Genomic DNA, 23,601 nt, shown 5'->3' on the forward strand with positions numbered 1-23,601 from the left:
AAAACACCAACAAAAACCAAAAGCAATGAAAGCCTATGATTTTTTTTTTTTTGTCTTAGATGTCTTTGTTGTGCTTCCTAAACTTATACAATATAGACTGCCAGCTGTGTGTGGTTTTGCATTAACAAGGGTATGAGAATGGTGCTTTGGAGTTTATAGTCAAATTGAAGATCAAAGATAGCTGCACTGATAAAGATAAAAACCTGGATGTTTTTGCACATGGTTTTCTAATCTGTATTTTTGGATTATCTTTCGCCCTCCTGCAGTACAAGCAAGATGAGATGTTAGCATCCCATGGCTGAAATGAAACTGAGACTATGGAATGTGCAAGAGTCGAGATGAATGAATGAAAACAGGTAGGATATATTTCCTTAGAAAAATACACACACACTCCACATTTTGCTTATCACATACTCTGTATTAATTCATACATGTAGATAGCAGAAGCATTTCACATAATTTTGGCACTGTGCACAATTCTATAGTAAGCTGTTTGGTTTTATTCAGCCACTACTATATTAGCACAAGAGCATCAAGAATATTTCAGCAATATATTATCACATTTGTACTAGAGCTGCCAGAAATACTCTGTTTTCCACATTTGTAAACAAAAATAGGATTACTACTACATAAACACTGTAATTGGAAAAATACCCTCTTTTCAAATCTTCCCTGACGTTCAAGTAAAATAGGCTTAATCTTTAGTATCCAAAATACATTTTCTCTGAAAGAATATAATTTTCTTTAAGTGCACCAAAAATACAACCAGAACAAATCTCTTTTTTTTTTTTTTTTTTTTGTCTTTCCAAAACTAGATCATCTCTGAAAGGCAGTAGCAGAAGATACAAAGATGAGATGTGAGATGTGGAGGGCTTCACTGCAGCCCCTCATTTAGCATACAGATGAAACAATGGTAACTGATTCCTGTTGTAAATTCACAAATTAATTTCAGGTGCTAGTAGTGATATTGGTCTATTCAGGATTTTTGGAGATTTTTATATTGAAGGAGGTAAAGGGAGCTATGGGAATATAATATTGGATTTTAATGAGGAACTCTACTTTTATTTTCAATGAATTAGTATACAGTTAAATTTGAAGCAGCTACAATTTCCCCCCCTCCTGTTTCACTAATAGCAGAAAACAAGAGGTCAACTACAAACTGATTTCTAATTAGTCCTACTGAATCTTCCTGGAAAAGGCTGAGATCTTGTTAAGCTTTGAAGCTGGGTGGAAAGCAGTTAATGGACTTATATGGAGTCTTTTAATTACCAGTCTTAAACAAATTTATCTTTTACTGCTAGATAGCACCCAAGGGCAAGAGGTAATTTGCTTTATAAACCTTAGAGTGATTTGTTTTATAAATTCTGGAGTTTAGGAAAGTGGAAAACTCTCTTTCCCAGAGTAAGTAGGTATTCTTTTATACTAGGAATTATCTTTTTGGCAGTTTTTGTGAAAAATTTGGTGATGGATTCTTTGTGACCTCCAGATTTTTAAATGTTAGTCACTAAAGCACATTCAACTTGAAAGCCAATTCTTCACTGCAGTTGGGGCCTGCCCAACAGACAGGATTACCCAAAACCAAGCTGAGCAGACAATATTAGTAAACCCAGTAACAAATTGGCAAACTTGAACTCTAAATTTTTTTTTCATTCAAAAGCATTACTTCCTCCTGCCATATGCAGTTCTTTTCCCTGCACACCTAGTGTGTCTGTCTATTAGATAGACACTTTGTCTTGGGGAGGTCACGTAATTTGTGAATGGTAAAACATTTGAGTAACATCAGGATTGGTTGAAATTAAAAAAAAAAATTAAAAATCAGATCCATAGCCAAATAGAGAAATATCCTAATTCAAAGTTCAGAGTTAAAAAGAAAAAAAAAATACTGACGGTGATTTTGATTTTTCAAAGGTATAAATGGCTCAAGGTTAACAAGGAGCACCCTGCTTCTGAACTAGGTCAACTTGAATTACGTTTTACTTGGATCTTTGCTTGCTTTACTCTGACATTTGTATCTTAGTCCTGGATGAAAGATGGAATTCACAGGAGTTCACAAGGGTTGCAGAGGGAGACTCCATTCCGAAACTGTCTCCCGTAGCAAGAGTACCAAGTAAAACTTACTTCAGGTTCACGATGGAAAAATTCACTGAATAATTCTCACAAATGAGATGTTTGCCCCCGGGGAGGATGGAAATCATTTTGGATGCAAGGTTGGTCTTTCTCCCGGGAAGTGAGGACTCAGTGATCACGATGCTGTATTTGCGTCACGTTCAGGCAGATGTCTCTTGCTCGAGGACTTCCATGGCGATCACCTCAATACCCTCCACCTCCACGACCGGCTCTTCGCCGGCGGGTTCCTCCCTCGGCTCCTGGTGGCAGATGTAGACAGGGATCTCAACAGCCTCGGCCAGGGCGGCGGCGGCGGCGGCAGTGGCGGCCGCAGCGTTGGCGGCCCGGGTGGAGCGGCGGCCAGCCCAGCGCTGGGCCTGGTATTGGTTCCACTGGCGCTTCAGGGCTCCCTGAACCTGGAGGAGAAAAGGGAACCTTGTGTTCACATCATTGTCGGGATAGGAGCTGAGGCAAGTTCGTGAGCACAATTCTCCGAGCTTATCACATGTTACAGGAGGTTGAATGGTACTTCGGATCTAAGGGGCTGTGAGGCTATGGAATATGCCATTTCCAAAGAAGAATTTGCAAGTTGGAGAACTTAGCTATTTGCTTCTGCTACTACTGGTGAGGTTGTTATTTGAGCAAAGGAGTTGTCATTTGCTCTGAGTGAAATTTGATTTCCCTATGGCATACCTGTTGTATTAGGGAGATAGATTTTGAAACCTTTTTATCTGCTACCACCTCTGATATGGCAGATACTTTTATCTAACTCTACATATTATTGGTCATGAGAATATATATGGAAATCATTGCATAGTTCTGGATTTTATGATAATGGCCCCATAACTGTTGATTTTCCTTTTATCCAGTGTGGCTTGAGATGCAGTGTGCCCGATAAAACTCTGGTGAGTGGTTAACTTTTTAAGAATAAAATTTCAATTGCTTTCTATTGAGAAACTTCACATAGGTAAACAAATTTACCCAACTTGCTTTATAAACAGAATCAACTCTTTATCAAACTCAAGAGGAGAAGGTGCTAAAGTCAGGAAGCTTTAAACATGAAAACTACAATAGCCGCAACCAAAAGCAACCACAGAGGCAGTGCACTTGCTTGTGTAACTGCTTTTTACAGAATTCATTTAGTAGTTAAGTCTATCCTTTCTGTTGTCTTCTAACTTCTTTTCTCTATTGCTGAACAGAAGTATAAAAGAATGAGATACCGTTATAATACCTACTCTATATTTCTGAGTCTGTTGCTTAGTACATAAGACAGGCCTATGTACCAACTATTTGCATCAATTTATGAATACATCTGTAGTTTGTTTTGCTGCCAGGTTTGAATGTAACACCTAAACATTATGGAGGGGGACGTGGAAATATAACATGTGATAAAATATGTCACAAGTTGACTGTGCAGAGCTGTTTTATGCACTGCGCATTTGTATGAATCTGAAAGAAGATATAAACAATAGCCCCATCTACTAATGTTATAAAACTATATGCCTAATATGAGAAGGCTGATTGTTTTGGGGGCAATTTTTTTTCCTACATATAGTAGAGTAACAATGTTGCCAGATAATTACTGGTATTTGCCATCTGATTTTCAATATTTTTACTCAGGGAAAGGCAAAACAGTGAAATGATTCATTGAAAAGCAAGTCAAGAAGGTATGACACCTGTAGCCAGAGTGGTTCATACAGCAGAATAGCTGTAAGGATCCAGGTGACAAATGGTAAGCAGGTTAATTTGGTACTCTGATAATGTAGAAGACTAGTCTTTCCACATTCCTGAGGCAACAAGCTGATTTTGTTTGTTTGTTTGTTTTTTGGAGGTGATGAGTGCTTGGGTGCAAAGAACTTCATATCTGGTGCCAGAGTCACAGTCCCAGGTAAAGCCACGGCTCTTGACCATACTGCTTGGCTCTAGTGTAGACTGTAGAGGGCTGACCATGAAGTTAAAAAATGAACTGAATGTTGGATTTGTTAAAAGGGGAATCATAATGCTCAAAGAGCTCTTGGTAAGATCTTTGGAGGTCATTTAAGTCACCTTGGGTGGTACAGGTACATGGCCACCGTGGGTCCCCCCTTCTCCTTCTATTCTCTGCTCCATGCTGACCCCCAAAGATTTTCTAGGCACCATGTCTGGATTTGATTCCCTTATTATCATCAAGCACTTGTAGGCTCCTATCTAGCTCAATTCTTCACTATATCTATTTACTGGTTGAAGGTTAATTCATGCCAATGTTTTGCTTCCTATAGTTTTCTGAGCACGTGAGCAGAAGAGGTACAAAGTGAACTGTAATGTAGCTGGAGAGAAAAGGATGGACTGCAGGAAGGGGAGAGGTAGAAGGGAGGGAGAATGGAACAGTGAAGAAAATCAGGACAGTTTAGCTCCATCCACCTAGGGCTGAATAGCTGAGTAGTGACTAGTTTGTTAACTCTTTGAGACATTTCTGTCTAGAGAATAAGACCCACAGAGAAGATGAAATGTGGAAGATTAAGTCCTCTCTTTCTAATCAAAACAGCATGCTCCTTCACACGTTTTGGTTTCTTGTACTCTGTGACTGTCACTCAAAATAGCAACATGGTGACATATTCCAGATAGACTGAATGTGATCAGGCTTGTTCTCTTTAAAAGGAGGAATTTAATCCACATCAGAAGTGATCTGAAGCCTTGGTCTGATGATTCTGTCTTTTAGCCATTTACCCCAAATGCTGCCACTTCAGTAACTCAGCCAGGCACATATATGAAGGATTCAATGCCCAGCAGACACCAGGCACAGAGATGCTGGCAGTGGGAGGAGCAGCAAATCCCCACCATTCCTCTGCTTCCCCCTGAGATGGCTCATCTCTCTGCCAAAGTGGTTCTTGGCCACTTATTGGCTTGACCCTAATTCTCCAAAAGTAATAAACCTCATGTCTTTTCCCACAAGCTGTATCATTTCTTCCCATCAGGCCTCTGCTCCCTCTGTTCCCTCTCCAGGAATGTCTTCCTCCCCACCTTCATCAATAGCACAACTCCTCTTTCAGGATTTGACTGTGCTGTCATCCCCAGGGAACCTGACCCTCTAATGCAGAGTTAGGAGTCTCTTTTCTGCGCTCTTGTTGCTCTTGTTCATATATTCATTATTGTTCTTACTATGTTATAATATTTTATGTCTCTCTCTCCTGTACTGTGAAATCCTTAAGGGCAGGAACCATGTCTTATCTTGGTATTATCAGATATTGTGGTGTTTGGCATATAGCAGTTATTCAACAAATGGTTGTTGAGTGGTTGGTAACATCTATTCTAGAGTGAGTTTCTAACTCCTTCAGTCAAGAAAATAATCATCCATGACTGAATTGCAATTACTGTGTTGGCATCCAGTGGTATTGGGGTGGGGATAGGGGGTGGCTGAAAATATCTAGAGTGAATCTGAGAAACTGAACTTTTCTGTCATGCAAATATGAAATCCTGAGTTTTGATACAAGACAGGAAACACAGGTTTTGGAGAACTGTAACCCATTAGATCATCTACAACTGTTATTATGTCTTCTCTCTCACACATTGGTGTACGATTTTGGGAATAGCTCCAATGCATTGCTAATTTTGGAAAATATCAGAGGCAAACACTTGTAATATTGCACCAGCAACCAGCTGGCCAAGAGAGAATGGTTGTATCTTGGGTGGAACAGTTAACTCCTCTAAGACTCCTTTCTTCAATACAACTCTTCTACCTCATCTAGCTGTTCAAAGGATTAAACTGTTGCAGCATGAATCAAAGTGACTTCTAAGATGTAAAGTGCCATTCAAGGAGACTACTATTACTCCATTCTACTGTTATTATGGCAGGATGTGAGCCTCAAATCTTGACAGAAGCAAACTCTTTAGTCATGTATGTGTATATTTTGGAGGGTGGTAGTGCTAAGAAAATAAAAAGAGCTCTTAATTACATAGTTTCTGATCTCTTGTTTAATTGCCTCTCCTCTATTCTAAACTAGGTCTCCACAAAGAATACGCTGCAGCCTGATGAAATATCTGACGCCAATGCAAATGAAAGAGTTTAATTCACCTTGAGATTTGTGCTGGGAGACGGGTGTTGATCTTTTGGGAAAAGGAAAGAAAGCACTCAGTGGAAGATCACCATAGGAATATATTTTCAAATACAAATGTGTTTATTAAAATTATTAATGAATAAATAGTTCAGACTCAGCCCTTCCATCCCTCACTTTGTCCTCTACATCACTCCCCAAGAGGATACTATGTTTCCCTGTCTAGTTATCTGTGCTTTTGCTTTGCAGTCTGTGCAGGAGGGAGACTACAGAATTGAAGAGAGACTAGACTGATCATATCACAAAGGATTGATGTGAAACCACAGCTGAATATAGCTGGGAAAGAACGTCCCCACTGAGTTATACTTTCAGATACAACATGAGCAAATTCTTCTTTTTGCCATGCAATGAAATTTTACCTTTAGCACCTCTGCAAAGAATCTGGTAAATATTTAAATTGCTTTCCAGTTCTCTTTTGGACTTTGGATTTCTGTACAATGTATTTTCCTGTTGATACTAGCAAAGAGATGGTGATGTTTTATTTGGGTCATATGGTCTCTTAAACTGTAAGTCCTTAAATGCCATGTTTATAATCTAGGAACTATTGGATGCCCTGTTGAGGAATTAGGAAATATACTGGCTCAGTGTATTTTAGGAGAAGCAATGTCCCCAGACAAAGGGAACTGATAGTTTCTGTGGATTCAGCATTTTTTAAATACCAACATTGTTCTTATAGCTAAAACATAACACATATATTTAGAGGTACCCAAGGCAGACAGTGCCCAGCAGGGGTGTGTGTGTGGGGGGGGGTGTCTTTGTTTCGCCTCATCTGTCCTTTTAAAATAATCTCCATTGGAGTATCCATGCATACTAATGAAGTACCCAGCATGAAGCCAAAGGGTTTTGAAGTCTATTTTAATTTTTTAAAATTATTACAGAAATGTTCATAGCCTTCGATAATTGTATTCCAGAATTATAACTTGTCCTTTTGTGTGGTGATGGCAATCTGCTTCAATTTGTAAACCACACGTGTAAGAATAGGCCCTTAGCAGCATGTGAAAGACACTTCAATAATTACAGTTTAATAAGGGCAATTATCTCCTACAATACCACAGGTTGAGCCTAACACTGCTTTGATCACAAAAATATGGGCATTGAATCGTTTGAAAAAAAAAAAAAAAACCAAGGAAATTTTCGTTGCTCCTGAAAAGCATAAGAATTGTTAGGAGCTGGCAATGGGGTAAGCATAATATACAAAGTTTTGAATTATATGCATTCATTGCTCTTTATAAAAGCAATTAACACAGATCACATGTCCTTGATTATGTCAATTTATTTATTTATTTTTTACCAACTTTAAAAAATAGATCCCCTGGTCTGATGGCTTGAAGACCTAATTATTATACCTGGCTCTACTAGTCACTGACTGTATAAGGTGGGTAATATTTTGGCCTCCGTTTCTATACTTAAAAAAAAAAAAAGAAAATCAGGTTGGAATCCTTAGGGTTGGATTTGGATGTTTTTGTCTTTGGCTTATGTGTTCCTAAATTCATCCTCAGCATGTGCAGTTATGTGCTGCTGAATGGAAAGGAGGATTTATCCCAGGAGTTCTGATTCAAAGAATGAAAAGATTTTAAGGCCTGGCTCCTTTACATTTTCATGTGCTGCCACCACAACTCAACAGACTTGCTGCAAGCTGAATTTAAAATGACAAATCGTGAGTGTTAAAAACACCTTAAGTTCACTTGGAAGTTGAAAAGTAATTGCATGCTTCAGTTGTTGTCATATGACTTTTCAAAGCTGGATCCCTATTAAGCTCTATTAACTAGATGCTGAAGAATACTGCTGAATATTATTCAAAGTTGTCACAGATTTTTTTTTTCATGGTTTTGGAGGACATAGCAGCAACAGCTCTCTTAGTCTTTATCTTAAAGAATATTTATCTTACAGAATTTATTTGTATGCTCTATAGTTTGAGATAATTGGGTACTTGATGATTATAAGATTGGGGCTTTCTAATTCCCTTTCACTACCGATTTTCCTAAGTTTGAGGAAGATTTTTTGTTGTTGTTCTAAAAGACAAAAATAAGTATCATCTGTGATAGGGTTAAAGATTTTGAAAACATTTATTGTATGTCTTAAATGACATTTCCCACACCTCCCTGATTAAGTCAAGGTCATTCGTTGCTTGAAGACCAAATAAGTTTTGTCTAGAGCAGAGGTCCTCAAAGTGGGTCTCCTAAGACAAGCTGCATCAGCATCAGCTGGGAACTTGGTAGAAATGCAGATTCTCGGGCTCCGCCCTATCTTACTGAATAGGAAACTCTACTGGAAGAGGCCCAACAACCTGTGTTTTAACACACTTTCCAGGTGATTTTGATGCATCCTAGTTTAGAATACTGCTCTAGAACAAAGCAATCACTGCTTAACTTTAAGTCCCCAAACTGACTTTGAGTCTCCAGGAGGAGAGTATTTTTTGAAAGCCACATTTTATTGAAAGAAAGGATTTTTTTTTTTTTTTTAATTTTTGGGCTGCACCTGTGGCATATGGAAGTTCCCAGGCTAGGGGTTGAATCAGAGCTGCAGCTGCTGGCCTACACCACAGAAACACCAGATAGGAACCACATCTGTAACCTCTATCACAGCTCATGGCAACACTGGATCCTTAACCCACTGAGTGAGGCCAGGGATCGAGCCCGCATCCACGTGGATTCTAGTTGGGTTCTTAACCCGCTGAGCTACAACAGGAACTGTAAAGAGAAAGAATTTATCTAGAAAAACTAAATAGAAAATAGAAAACTTATAAATAGAAAAACTTATCTTTGCATATGAAGTCACAACCTTAGTTGTCTGAAAGTATAATGTTACTAAAAGCCGCAGGATGGGATGTAAGGGGAGTCCCTTACAGACAGGAAGTGTGAGTGCAGAGCCCTTCCAATCCCCACAAGAGGAAGAGGAGAGAGAGATGTAAAGAGACACAAATGACTTTGCATATCCCCTTCAAGGAGGGAATACCTGAAAAAAACAGGGAGACGTAAGCCAGGAATAATAAACACCCCAGCAGAATAGGTCCTTTTCTTTGATTCTGAGAGCAGTCCTGAAAATTGATAGCTCTCATTTGGCCTGGTACCATGTCTGACACAGTGCCTGAGCAGTAGAGTGGCAGTGGTTATGCATGTACTCAAGACAGACTCATAGGCCTTTCACAGGGCCCAAGTGCTTGGGCTCCTTCCAGGAATAAAGGACTGATGTCTCAGAATAGGGCTGGGCCTGGTCAAGGAGGCTGCAGGGTGAGAGAATCTCTAGGGCTCTGAGGAGGGAGGGGAGCCTCCGTGAACTCTGACATGGGGGAGGGGAGTACCACCATGATTCTTGCTAACCAGCTGTGCTTTTGTTCAAAAGCTTTTGAACTAAATATTTCCTAGAAAGAGACTGTAGTAAACTATCAGAAGCTGAGTGAATGGGCTCTTCAAAGCAAGGTAAGTTACAGCAAATAACAAAAGTTTTAGTTTTCACACACTTCAATCTGTAACCATTAAGTTGCGATCCTTCTAGCGCTTGTTACTTTGATCTGCAAATTATTTTATCCACAATGCATGGGAAGTAGCAGGAAAAATGAGGGAGAACATTCCACTGAGTTTTTAGTACTCTCTCTCAGTTTTTAAGAGTCTCCTGGGAAAATTGGGCATCTTTATAGCCGTCATTATCTTTGTAAGGCCTCTTAGATACTTAATTCACTGAAATGTCAAGATGTTCAATGTCCACACCCTTGGAAGAGCTATGGGAAATGTCTGACACATAAGCATGCTCTCATGGTCATCTCCTGATTCCTAGCACTGCAATTCTAAAAATACCTTTCCTGCATTTAGTCGATTTCCACAGTAGGAATCACCAATAACATATGGGTAGTAAATAAAAATTAAAATCTTTATCTTCATTATAGAACTGATGTACTAGCCCCTTGGATCTCTGCTAAAATGTAACAATCAGCCAGGCAATGCCTGATCACAACCCTATCTCACATGTAGCTGGAAATAACTTCCCTCATGTATGAGTGTCCTGCCTGTGTTCAGTATTTTAAGATAGTATGTTCACAGAAGGCCCAGCTGAGGGTCAGATAACTAAAACCCATGGGGCTGTGATATTACACTTGACATCGTACACAATATCGGTATTAGAAATGTCACATGTGTACATTTCCCAAGTAGCATGATCTTAATTAAAATGGAGATACTTCCTTTTACTTCCAAAAGCAGAGATAACATACTTGAACCGGAGACTTTCAATTATTAGGAGCACCTCTAGGCTTGCTTTCTGTGCCTGCCACATGGAAGATGCCATCATGGTTAAGGCACAATCAATTACTGAGGTATTTTTACAGATGCATGCAATCCTGAACCTTGCTTTTTTTGTGTGTGTGTGTCTTTTTGTCTTTTTGCCACTTCTAGGGCCACTTCTGCAGCATATGGAGGTTCCCGGGCTAGGGGTCTAATCGGAGCTGTCGCCGCTGGCCTACACCAGAGCCACAGCAACTCGGGACCTGAGCTGCATCTGCAACCTGAGCTCACGGCAACAACAGATCCTTAACCCACTTTGCAAGGCCAGGGACCGAACCTGCAACCTCATGGTTCCTGGTCAGATTTGTTAACCACTGAGCCATGATGGGAACTCCTGAACCTTGATTTTTATGTTAGCCCTGTATTGACATTATTTTAGAGAAAAAATTTGTTTTTGTATGCCACCTGAATCAATTCAAAAGGCAGGGATATGCAGTCATACGAAGTGATATAAAGATAGGGTGACTTAAGCCCTTTTTATTTGTTTTTATTATTCTTAAAAAAAGGGAAAGGTGCTTTAACAGCTGGAAACAAAAGGATGTCTTTTCATTTTTATCCCAGGCTTTCAGTATAGTACCTAGCAATAATGAATGCACAGTGTACTTTTGTTCAATTAAGGAATAAGTTGATGGATGAATGAATGAAAGAATACAATGTATCAATTAAAAGGGAGAACAGGAGCAATGATCTGGCAATTTAGGGGTTGGAGATGAGCAAGAGGTTGCAGAGGTACAAAATATATTATAGGTGCTCACTGAAAATTATTTAACTGAAGAAATAAAGACTAGAGAATCCATTAAATATCAATTGATAATGGTTAGAAAACCATTCTTGTTACTAACTGGAAAATAACATGTTAATCTCTTAATAAAACATGATTTGCCTTGGTATAAAATTATCCTTAATAGGGATTAATTTAAGACAATCACAAATATTTTTACATTAAAAGTTATGCCATGTATAACTCCAGAAAGTGTACTAGGAGAGCTTCTGGAAAGAGTCATAGACCTCAATGGGGTGCAGTGGAAGATATAGGCCATTTAATTGGGAACCAGAAAATTTGGGTGCTGGTCCTAGTTTCAAACTACTATTGTGACATTGGACAAGCCACGTGATCTTTCTGGAGTTTAGATTTCTCACCTGAGAAATGAGGGAGCTTTCAAATCGTGTTCCCTGAAGTCCCAGAAGTTCCTTGGTACAAATTTACACTTTTGGTACCAAAGCTTCACTTTTGTTTTACAAATTGGGCTCCCAGGTGAGATAGCATTGGAAGAAAGGGAACTGGCTAAAAAACCCTTTAAAACACTGGCCATGTGGATGTCTAGATTTTACTGATCTAAATATTCAGATAATGAACTACTTATTCCCTTTTGAGCCTTAACTTTAGGGTAATATTCAAAATGTTGAATAAGTGGTATGGCACTGGCAGCAAGCAACTGGAAAGAAAGGCAGTGAACCAGGACAAACTGGCTAGATTTTGGCTCTGCCCTAGTGCTGAGCTGGGTCTTCCAAAGGGAATGGGGGTGTGACTCCGTTTCCATGGCGACCCTGAACCCTCTCACTACTGCTGCTCAGAGTGCTGACCTAAGGTGCAATACAGGGAAATCAGAATTTAGCCACCTGTCTGGATAATATTTGCAATAATACTACACAAAAACACAGATAAGATTCAACTTGCAATAGTGGAAAAAAACATGAACTGGCTAGTCAGGAAAGCTATTAGGTCAATTGTAGAAGTGAGAGCAAAGGAAAAGTGTACAGAGGCCCTCTGGAGACTGCTGGCTTTATATAAATGAGTATTATATGAAAAGCACGCTTACCTCGTGGTTGCAGAAGCAGTAGATAATGGCAACGAAGAATCCCTAAAAAGAGGAGGAAAAATAGAATTGAAGTTATTTTTGTGTGCACTGTGTTTAGTAATCAATATAAATAGATAACCTGGGAGGAATACTTCACTATAGCAATAGGAAGTCAAGGCTCGATGAAAAACAATTACTACCACCCATATTCAATGCTTCACTACAAGAATATGTGACTAAAATGCCTTTTTCTTGTTAAGATTCTATTGTTTGGCTAAAAAGACTGCTCTTGACAATCTGGTTTATATATTGCTGCCTTTAACATGGAGATTTATGGCAGAATATGTTGATTATAGAGGACTGGAATATAATTTTTGTCCCTAAAAGACTTAAAAACTAAGATTTGGTAGATTTTAGTAGAGAAAATTTGCAAAGCTCAAGTGTCACAGAGCATAGCTGTGGGCCTGACTCTGCCCTGTGTCCCTGTGGGGAACTAGTAGTGTGCTGTACTCACAGCCAAGTCCATCTCCCAAATAAGGACGTGGACTGAGTAACCTCTGAGGTTCTGGTCACTACTCAGAAGATTCCTTAGGTCTGAGCTTTGAGATTTAACTCTATAGAAATGGCCATAATAACAGCTCAGATTACTAAAACCATCCCTACCCTTAGGAAATGGTAGCTATAATGGTGATTGTTGCTGACTGGACAGTGATCTGCCTGACATTGAGCAATGACTCAACGATGGATATTCTAAGGTGCTGATGTCTCTAGTCAGGGCGAGGGCAATGAAGTGAAGTCATTGGAACGTGGGTTCCAGTTTTAAGAAGGGTATGGATTCCAGCTCTGACAGACTGGATGTGTTGGCATTTCATAATGATAGAAACCTGTTTTCATGGCATTAGCAACTGTGTTGGTAATAATCCAGGCTGGGAAGCCACTGGTATTGGTTATGTTGGTCTTCGACATCCCCCTTCATAAAACAAAACCGAAGGTGGCTCCCAGATTCTGGGGGAGGGAAGCAAAGGCTGAAAAGATTGTGGGTAGAGCTCTGACCTCAGCTCTGTGCAGTGGGTCAGTCTCGGGACAAATATTTGTCCTTGTAAAGATGTGTTCTCAAAGCTCGTGCCTCCTGTTTCCTGTTTTCTTCCTCAGTTTTAAGATTCAAAACCTGGGAAGGCAGGCGAGGAGAAAGACAGAGAGGAGCCCTCTTCCTTCCAGGTAATGTATGTTCTAAGGGGTCCTTCTAATCTCAGATGAGCCTCAGAAAACTGTTGCCCCTGCATCCACTAGCTGAGCAAGTAGCTGCATCAAGGGTCTCCTTACCTGGAAGTGGATCAGAGAGTGCACCACGTAGTCGTAGATCTTCCCAAGCAATGGGGTGGAAGGCCTCCAGGGAAGGACGACAAACTGGACGCCCAGCAGGGGCACCAAGATCAGAGTGGCCCGCACCGCCTTCAGGTACATGTGGGATTCCGCCTCCTGGCTTTCCTTCAGTTTCTTCACGAGCACGCGGAGGATGTTGAGCAAAAAGAAGAAGTTGACCTGCAAAGATATGATTGTTAGGAACAAATTCTCTGGGTCAGCACCACCGAGGGACACCCACTTGCCTCAGTCCTTATTGGTCCAGAGTGGGGAGCAGGAGATGCCTCCGAGGGCCAAGAGTCCTAAGAGGTAACAATCATTCTACCTTCAGGGAACACAGAGCATCAGTAGAGCCAATACCCCTTTCAGACCTGAATTAACGTTCCCTACTTTTTTTCCTAGGTGAGAAAATATTTTCCTATATATGTAAATACATTAGGTTTGACTCTAAGGAAGGTATTTATTCTTTAGGTTTTAAAATGATTTTTACAAAGGTAAGTCATAAATGACACTTTTAGATCTTACTTTGTCTTTTCATTACAAAGATTTCCTCCTTAGCCCAGGACAACTTAATTGAAAGTAAAATGAGGACTGAAACATTTATCTGTAAAGTGTATGCAGTGGTCACAGCTGACCCAGACGTCATTTTTAATAACAACTTTTAAAAGGAAATAATTTGAGGTATAATGTACATTCAATACAATGGAGATTTTAAGTTTACATTTGGGAAGTTTAGACAAAATGTATGTACCTGTGTAACAACCACTCCAAATAAGAAAAGAGCATTTCCATCACCCTAGAAAGTCCCCTCTTGCCCCTCTACTGTCAACAACTCCCTCGCCCTACCTCAAGTAACTGCTGATTTCTATTACCACAGAAATGGAATAATATATAGTGTGTATTTTGTTGTGTCTGGTTTCTTTGGCTTAACATACTATCTTTGAGATTCATTCATGTTATGTATATTGGCATTTCATTCATTTTTACTGCTGAGTAGTATTGCATTGTGTGAATAAAACACACTGGAGTTCCCGTCGTGGTTCAGTGGTTAACTAATCTGACTAGGAACCATGAGGTTGCGGGCTCCATCCCTGGCCTAGCTCAGTGGGTTAAGGATCTGGTGTTGCCGTGAGCTGTGGTGCGGGTTGCAGACATGGCTCGGATCCTGCGTTGCTGTGGCTCTGGCACAGGCCGGCGGCTACAGCTCCAATTAGACCCCTAGCCTGGGAACCTCTATATGCTGCAGGTGCAGCCCTAAAAAAGAAAAGAAAAACACATATAATTTTTTTATTCATTCTCTGGTTTGTGGAAATTGGAATGGTTTCCAAAATTTGACTATTAGGAAAAAACCTGCTATGAATGCTTGGATACAAGTCTTTGTGTGGGCATTTGTTTCCATTTCATTTGAATAAGTACCTAGGATTAGAACTGCCTGTTCCTATAGTAACATATGTATAACTTTTTATGAAACTGTCAAACTGTTTTCCAAAGAGGTGGCTTCATGTTACATTCCCTCTAGCATTATGTGAGAATTCCAGGTGCTCTTTACTATTGCCAGCACTTGGTATGATTACTCTTTTTAATATCAGCCATTCTGGTGGATTACAAACTACTTTTGGCTGTGTAGACTAATTTTGAAACCAAGGTTGCTTTAAAAATTTAATTGATTATTTATTTAAAAATTAGAATGACTTTTCCACCTGGAATAGAAATAAATGTTGCTCCCCCAAAAATTCAAGAACGGAAAGGGACCTTTAATGAAAATTGAGTTCTTATGGGGTGTTGTATAAATATTCAAGACCCACGTTAGTAGGTCCTTGTGATCATACTTGAACACTTAGTAAGTACGTCACTACTCTGAAAAGCACTGAAAGAAATTGAATTTGCTTTCAAAGGCCAGGAAAGTTAGAAGACAGTGTGGGTGATCAGTTACTAATGCATACTTCTTCAGTGCAGGAGCAGAATATGGTCTATGCCTTTGACCGTTTTTATTTTTCTTACCATTATCTGAAGCAAACACAGTGTTTGAAGTTAATGAGGAAATAATGTCTATATTAAATTTGATGGTTCTGATGTGGCCAACACATAGTAAACCATGGGTATAAATAAAGAGCTTGGATATAAATTCAGACGGTCTTGTTTTCTCCTGGCCCAACTTCTTACTAGTCATGTGATTTTGAGTGACTTAACTTGAATCTGTGGGTCTAGTGTTCCTAATGAATAAAACATCTTGATATAACAAGAAGGGCTGCTGTTAGGAACAGCATGGCAGTGTATGTGAAGTGCCTGAAATACTTTAAGTGCATGATTAGTAGTTGTTATGGTGATGGCTCATGGACCAAAGGTGAAATGGAAGGTGGTTTAGTTTGCCAGAGCCCAGGGGAATTTAGTGCAGGAGGACTCTGTGGTCTCCACTTTCTTATCAGCAACATCTTTGCCTTTGGTCTTTACCTTTAAATCAGAGAATTTAGTTATAGAATTTTTTTTTTTAAAGCAACCCAGAAACCTATATTGTTTGTATGGCTTGTACAGAAATGGGCTTATGCTCCCTCCACACAATTACATTAAATAAAAACTATTTTTTAAAAGGACTCTCAGATCAAATTGCTCTTATTGCAGATGATCATTAAATTATCCTCATTTTGAAGTTACAATATGTATGCTACATAGAACCATCCTCACAGAAAACCCCATAGAGACAACACTGTTGATTGAAAAGGCAATTCTTACCACCAGTGCTGCCATGACAGGGCCGTGGATGATGTAAAGCAGGTTGGTGTCCACACTCAGCCAGCAGCTGAAAATGAGAGGAGGGAAGATATTAATACAACTGCAATTTATTTACAAACATGTTAACTACACCCCACAATACTTACTTGTCATTGAACAACAGAGCCCTAGTAATGGCATGAGCAGTAGTTGGAATCAGCGGGAACCCTACAATGTGAAAAGGTACAAAAGCTAGTTATACAGCCGTATGGAAAATAGTAGTTTACTTTCAAGAATAGTGGCACATTTAACGTCTTGTCTATATTGCTCTGATGTTTTTGTGCAAATCATTTTTGGTCAAACCAGATCAAAGGTGCTCTTAGAACATCATGTGCTTTCAGAGAGTTTGGTTAAGAGTATGCGGATTATCAAAAACCTTTTTCCCAAATCATCTAATCTGGCAGGAACACTATCACTCTTGCTTCATTAGAATACCATTGTTACGTCTGTGATGATAATGATGGTTTAACTAAGACCACAGAGCTTTTTCCTGTGTGGGAACAGACGGGAGCTACGTTGTCCAGGAGGGAAGTGGCCTGACTATGAAAGCCATGGTCTGACTACTCCAAAGACTCGATGCTCATGGTATTCTAGGATTTTTGTTTTCCTATTTTTATCATGTGCATTGATCCTCTTTTCTTTCACAAAGCACAGTTCAGAGTAGCTAGTACACACCCTAGATTCTGTAAAGGCTGCAGGACCTTTGTTAAAGCAGCTCACTATCTACTTCCCTGAAGAAACTTTAAGGGCCAGTCAAAAACAACTTTGAATTTATAAAAGGAGCAATGAAGACAGCTGCTAGCAATGCATCCTGTCAGGCTGACTCTTTTAAAAATAAAAAAAATTAAAAAAAATCAATCTTCATTCTATAAAAGTAATTTAAAGTTGTAATTTTTGTGGGAAAAAAAGATTCTCTTTTTCTTAGATGTACCCATGCACAGGAGAATATTGTTTGATTTGGTTGAGATATTTGTAGAAAGGGTTTTAAAAATTATCAGATTTAGAAATGTCTCAGAAGTGAATTAGAGCTACACATCTTTATTTTCTGTGAATTATATGCCAAAAGAGAACAACCAGAGCTTTCACCTAAGAACAACCTCAGCTTCTTAACCCATGAAGCATATCATTGATTAAATGTTTGACTTGAAAGAATTTTGAATTTGACTGTGTACACAAAACATAATTGTGTTTCATTCATAGCCATTCTAACATACCATTTTCCCACTCAGGTTTAGAATCAGAAATTCACTCTCTGATGTATCCTGAAATACACATTTTAGAATTAGCCAGCAAGAGAAGCACTATGGCTGTCTTACTTCCACCTCATCATATGGTAGAAAAGAAAACGTGTGTCTTACTTAATGTAGGGCAATATAGACTGGTATCCGCTAATTCCCAGGGCTGTTTCACCTTCCTCTGGTCACTATGCCTCTTTTTATGCAGTTTTTCTTTGCGTCTTCTCCCTCCAGGCTTCAAGAGCCATAACAACCTTTCCCTCCCACTAAAGAGGGTGAGATGTAAGAATAATCCTCCCTGCTAGGAACCTTCTTCAGGGGCACTAGATAAATTCTATTTGTTCATTATAAAAGTCCATGGGGGGAATTTCCTTCTTTGATTTATAACAAGGGGAAAACCCAGAAAGGATAGGAATCAATCTGAAGAGGGTTGTAAAATAAATGATTTTTTTTCTGAGAACTAAACTTCAGTATTTGAAGTTGCTTCTATTTGAGCAAAATTGACCAGTAAGTGGTCTGGTACAGACTTGTAAGGAAAGAGACAACTGAAAGAAACATTTCCTGTTGGGGACAAGTTCACTACCAGAAACGCTGCACTCAAAGGGTGATGGTTATAATGTCTCTTATAATTCTTTAGGATAGAGTGGGTACTATTCATCACAGCTGAAATGAATGGATGAAATCATTACCAGCAAACAAAGTCAGGTCTTAGGACACAGTTTTCTTGGGTCAAACTTCCTGCTGCCCCACTTTCAAACTCTTTTCAAAACACAAGTTACACCTTATTTCCTGGCACTGGATCTAAAACTTAGGACCTATCATACTGTTTTGGTGTGAACACAATTTCCAAAGGACAATCAAGATGTTATCCAGCAGAAATTTCTTCTTCTCTGGCACCTGACGTGATATAGCCAGGATAATCACAAGCTTGATTTCTGGCCTTACTGTATGGTTAAAATGGGTGGTAAAGAAAACCCCAGAATGCTGGGCTCTTGGGGGTGGGGGGCAGCACACAAGATGAGGCAGTTTGGGGGTGTAGTCTAGAGGCCTGTCCAGGTCACAAAGACCTCCCTTCTATCTTTTTCTGGATGGGTTGCCATCCCCAGACATGTTTGCGCTGTGTGACAACATCTCCCTCAGTGTCCTTGGCTATAGTTCATTGAACCATGGCTGGCCTCCTGACTTGACATGGACCCATAAGATCCTCGTGCACTTCTATTCAGAACTGGGAGTTAATGACAAAAGTTTAGTTTCTCTGTGTCCCTGGAACATAAAAATGTGAAACCAGGAAGCCTTGGGTAGACTGTATTTTCCATTAGTACTGGGGAAGAAGAGACCCTGTGATCTGTGGTCTGCAGAGAAAGTGAAGGATTAAAACAGATCCTGAGAGAAAAGGAGAGAAGACAGAGGGAGAGAGCTCCTGCTTATCTGGCCTCAGGATATAGCCCTTTAGTAGCCCAGCTGCATTCTGGCTCTTGACTTCCGTGAGATACGCTTAGAGTGTGATAATTTCTTTTTCTGATTAAATTAGAGTATCTTATTCTCTGTTACTTGCAACCAAAGAGCCACAGCATCATCAGTTCAACTTTGAGGCAACCCAAATATTTGCCCTTTGACCTACCATTAAAGGATTATCCCACAGGGTTTGGGTAATGTATCGGTTAAAATCTATCTCCTCCCACTAGGGAGGGGTGTTAAGAAAACAAAGATTTCATCGGGCCCTCTGGTGGATTAGACTTTGCGCTGCTTATATGACTTCCCTGAAACATTTCTATACAGTTGGTAACAGTATCTGTTAGGCAGAAGTTTAACTACAAAGGGTAATATATTTAGACAGTTTATGGATTACGCTCCCTTCTCAAGAAAGCCTGCCTCTCTTATCAATGTTTTTAGGGGCTCCCCAAAATACTTCATTAAAGGGCAGGCTTAGTTGAAGGCAATCCACAGCCTCCACTCCAAGAGTCACCTTGTCTGTGCCTAGTCAGGGCAGCCCTTAGCTTCGCGGACAGTGCGGAATAGTCCTCAGGGTCCTCCTTCCAGAAGGAAGTTTCACAGAATGTGTTTTTAACCCAGAGCTTCCCCCCGTCTCATTGCCCCATAATCTATCTGCTCCCCTTCCACCACTGGGAGCTGTTCTTTTAGCAGCCCTAGGGGAAGGGGAGCATTCTAGACAGTCCTCAAGAACCTTAACTTATTCAATTTGTACAGAAGTAGCCACATTTCAAACAATCCTACTATAAGCTTTTCAAAGCCATTGCCATGCACTATAATGCCAGGTAGGTTCCATTTGGAGGCCCATGTGGTTATATCAATTGCTAGCTGGACTCCACTTCCTGAACTTTCACTGAGGAATCCTGCTGATGGACTATGAGGAAGGAACATTCTTGTGGAAGTGAAGTGGGGTCAGGATAGGCTAGGTACATAATTCAAAATGTGAGGTTCTTTTTTCTCTAGAAACAGGTGATAAACCAAACTGAAGAGGGTCTAATCAGATGGTCTCTCAATCAGGGCATGTTTTCTCTCGCATCTGTTAGCTGGGTTTGTTTCCTGAAGACATTCCCCTCCTCTACACTCACCCTCATGCTCAGCACAGTCTGTATGAACTTGTCAAACACTTCTACCAAGTTCTCGCAGAGACTAAACCCCTGTCAGCAGCCGTGCCCCTCTCTCCTCAAAGGACCTGGGCCCCGACTCTTCTCTGAGACCAAGACTAGAAGAAGATTATAAATATACAGACAGAGGTAAAGATGGCTCAAAACTCAACTGTGGAAAATACCTACCCCAGCCCAGGACATGATACCACCACAGGCGCTGTCCCTCAGCGAACACGGACACCACGATCAGAGTGTGAAGATAGACCCCCTCGCAGAGCATCCAGAAATAATTGCACGACATCATGTACTGGTGGAAGAAGTGCAGAACCTTGCAGATTGGCTGTTGGAAAGAAATGGAGATACTCAGTGGAAGACACTGGCAAGGGTTTGGCAACAGAGTGTGTGTGAAAATGAGCCAGAGTATCTGCATTCAGCCTGAAAGGCAGTTTCCTCAAGCATCTGTCAACACATGGCATCAATCAGAGTTATAGTGCATAGATTATATTACATATAAACCAACAGCCAACCAGAGTAATGGATGTCTAGTCCCCCAAATGTTCTTTTCTCGTTACATTCTGGTGACTTATATAGACTAGACAGGTTTATTTTCCTGCCATGTGTCTGAGACCCATTTTTGACAGAATCCAAGAACTTGTCACATGACTTCTATGGCCTTTATTCTATGACCAACGAGAAAAATAACACAGACATTGTTAATGTTTTCCTAGAGTTCACTGATCCATTAGTGATGTCTCCTCAGCAGTAAAAGAAAACAAGGTGATAAATTTCTCATATATGAGCCAGGAGCTATGTTGAGCTGAAATGAAGGGAGTGATTTTGCATTTGTGAAGGAGCCTTAGTTTCTATATTGGGATCGAAGTGTTTGGGGCTCAGAGATAAGGATGGCATCCCTGCTTAGTACTTAATACTGATGTGGGTTCCACATTTCTGGGGCAATCAGATTAACTGCCTATTGTTGTCTGTATAAAATAATCATTGCTTAAATTGCATCACAGAACACCCTAAATCATTTCCTAGTCACCTGAGAGTGGGGCTTGTTATCTGGGCACTATTGATGTTTTGCACTGGGTAATAATTTTGTTGTGGGGGCTGTCCGGTGCACTGACTGGTGTTCAGCAGTCTTTTTAACCTCTATCCGCTAGATAAACAAAGGTTTCCAGACATTTCGAAATGTCTCCCTGGGGAGCAAAACGGCCCTGGCTGAGGAACATTACCCTAGGTATTTAACTGTGCTTGACTCTAACAACAACAACAACTGAGTATTCAAGGCCTTATGTATTAGGGATGATTATTTGCATTAATATTTTACCAAATGCTTGGCTTTAAATTATGTTGCTCCTACTGCATTTTGGATCTGTCTGGATTTCAGGACTTCCTTTTTTATCAAGTGAGGTAGCCATAACATTTCTTTCAGTACCACAGTAACCTTTTCAGGACCACTCATTTCTATTCAATGCATAGCAATAGTAATTCATTTACTGGGAACCTGATGTGCTGAGTCCTTTTAGGACCCACTGAACATAAAATGAAGCCAGGTGAGTCTATGGGAAAGCCGATAGTGCATTTTCAGAGACAGAATCAATCATTGATTCTGACCAAAGTGGAACAATAATGCAGGGACTTCAAACATCAGGTAATCTACAAGCAATTTACATTTATCTTATAGAGGCATCCTTTTCCATCTGCTTACCTTTATAATTGGGGTTATCTGATTTGATATTATGATTAGTTTGCATTTATTAAGCAAATATTTGCTATGGGCATGGGACACACAAACAAGGGAGTAAAATAAATTCACTTGATACCCTGGATTCATTTTAAAGACTATATATGTGAAAACACTATTTCTTCTAATCAAGAGTTCCAGAGTAGATGCTTTGGTGGCTGCCACCTGTGGAGGAAGAGGGCAAAGGTGATGGCCCAAGCAAAGAGGGGGCTCTGTGTCCTCCACAGCAGCTTTGGCTGCACGTTTTCTATGTAGTCAATCCTCATTAGTCACAGAAGTCATGTTCTAGCTGGCCAAATACAGTAGTATCCTAAGGAAAAAAGTGTGAGATGTTTTCTGTTTGGCTTTAAAAAATTTGGCAAGGGAGAATTAAAAATAAGAACGATTTTTTTCTTTCTTTCTTTCTCTTTTTTTTTTGCTTTTTTTTTTAATGGCCGCACCCATGGCATATGAAGGTTCCCAGGCTAGGGGTCCAACTGGAACCAGAGCCACAGCAATGCAGGATCTGAGCTGCATCTGTGACCTACACCACAGCTCATGGCAATGCCAGATCCTTAACCCACTGAGTCCAGGGATCAAACCCACAACCTCATGGTTCCTAGTTGGATTCATTTCCACTGCACCACAACAGGAACTCCCCAACTATTTCTTAAAGGACAATCTGCTAGACTTTGGTTAAAAACACCTATGTTATTACTTAAAACTCTTTGATTTTTTCAAAATGGTAGCTCTCCTCTCTTGAAGGGAGAGGGGGATTTTGATACACAAAGAACTGGAAGGAACATGTGGCTTACATTTTCTTCTCTATTCCTTCGTACAGCCTACAAACTTGAGATGCCCTTTCATCTACTCCTTGACATTGAACTCTAAAGGGTGTGGGTGTGGCGTATTTATGGGAGCATGAGGTCTTGAAAGCAATGATGTTATAGTGAATCTCTCTCAATATATCTAATTCAAATGGAATAGTTTATAGTAGAGCTTCTCCAATTTCAGCATGCATCAGAATCACCAGGAGAGCTTCTTAGAACACAGATTCTTGAGCCCCAGGAGTAGAGATTCTGATTCAGGTCTAGTGTAGGGTCTGAGATTCTATATTTCTAGTAAGTGCCTGAGTGTTGTTGCTGTTGGTCTATGGGCCAATTTGAATGCATTTAGGGTACAGAGGAGTTTCCTAAGTACCTGACTCCTGTTTTGGTAACTTGCTGGTCTTCCAGTACAGATAATCTCAGTCATCAAAAAGCACAAACTTCTTGTTTCTGCAGACTCACAGTGCAATGGGAAACATCCTGACTCTGATGCCCACATACACTAAAACCTCATGAGGAAGAATTACAGAACTTTTTATGAAGATGCCAGCATGGCTGATAAACTAAAGGGCAAAAGGCTCTCATATCAACTTGAAAACTGTCAACTGGTACAGTCTTTAAAGCTGGCTGAGTGAAGGAGAAAAATCCCCCAATCAGAAAGTCAGCATTAACTTTGTAGGAAAGTACTGCAGTCTTTCTCTAGAGGAATTTAAAGACACAACTTTTTCAATTAAATGTGAGTTTATCATGCAACCTTGAGCTGATTTCTGATAAAGCATCAGAGCAAATGAGCTTGGATCTGTGCAACTATAGCT

The 23,601-nt window shown here is 40.0% G+C and overlaps 1 protein-coding gene across 1 annotated transcript in view; it reads right to left on the reverse strand.

Annotated features, from left to right (window-relative positions):
* Window positions 1–699: 699 nt before the first annotated feature.
* CALCR (calcitonin receptor) overlaps window positions 700–23,601 on the reverse strand; it is a 52,257-nt gene continuing 29,355 nt past the window's right edge. Inside the window, exons 7-12 of the mRNA XM_047752663.1 lie at window positions 20,420–20,573; window positions 16,512–16,572; window positions 16,366–16,432; window positions 13,597–13,815; window positions 12,295–12,336; window positions 700–2,522 (exon numbers count right to left, since the gene is read on the reverse strand). Of these exons, the coding sequence (XP_047608619.1) occupies window positions 2,268–2,522; window positions 12,295–12,336; window positions 13,597–13,815; window positions 16,366–16,432; window positions 16,512–16,572; window positions 20,420–20,573 (798 nt within the window). The 3' untranslated portion in view covers window positions 700–2,267. The remainder of the gene's footprint in view (window positions 2,523–12,294; window positions 12,337–13,596; window positions 13,816–16,365; window positions 16,433–16,511; window positions 16,573–20,419; window positions 20,574–23,601) is intronic.

Source organism: Phacochoerus africanus, chromosome 11 (assembly GCF_016906955.1).
Source record: "Phacochoerus africanus isolate WHEZ1 chromosome 11, ROS_Pafr_v1, whole genome shotgun sequence".
NCBI lineage: Eukaryota > Metazoa > Chordata > Mammalia > Artiodactyla > Suidae > Phacochoerus > Phacochoerus africanus.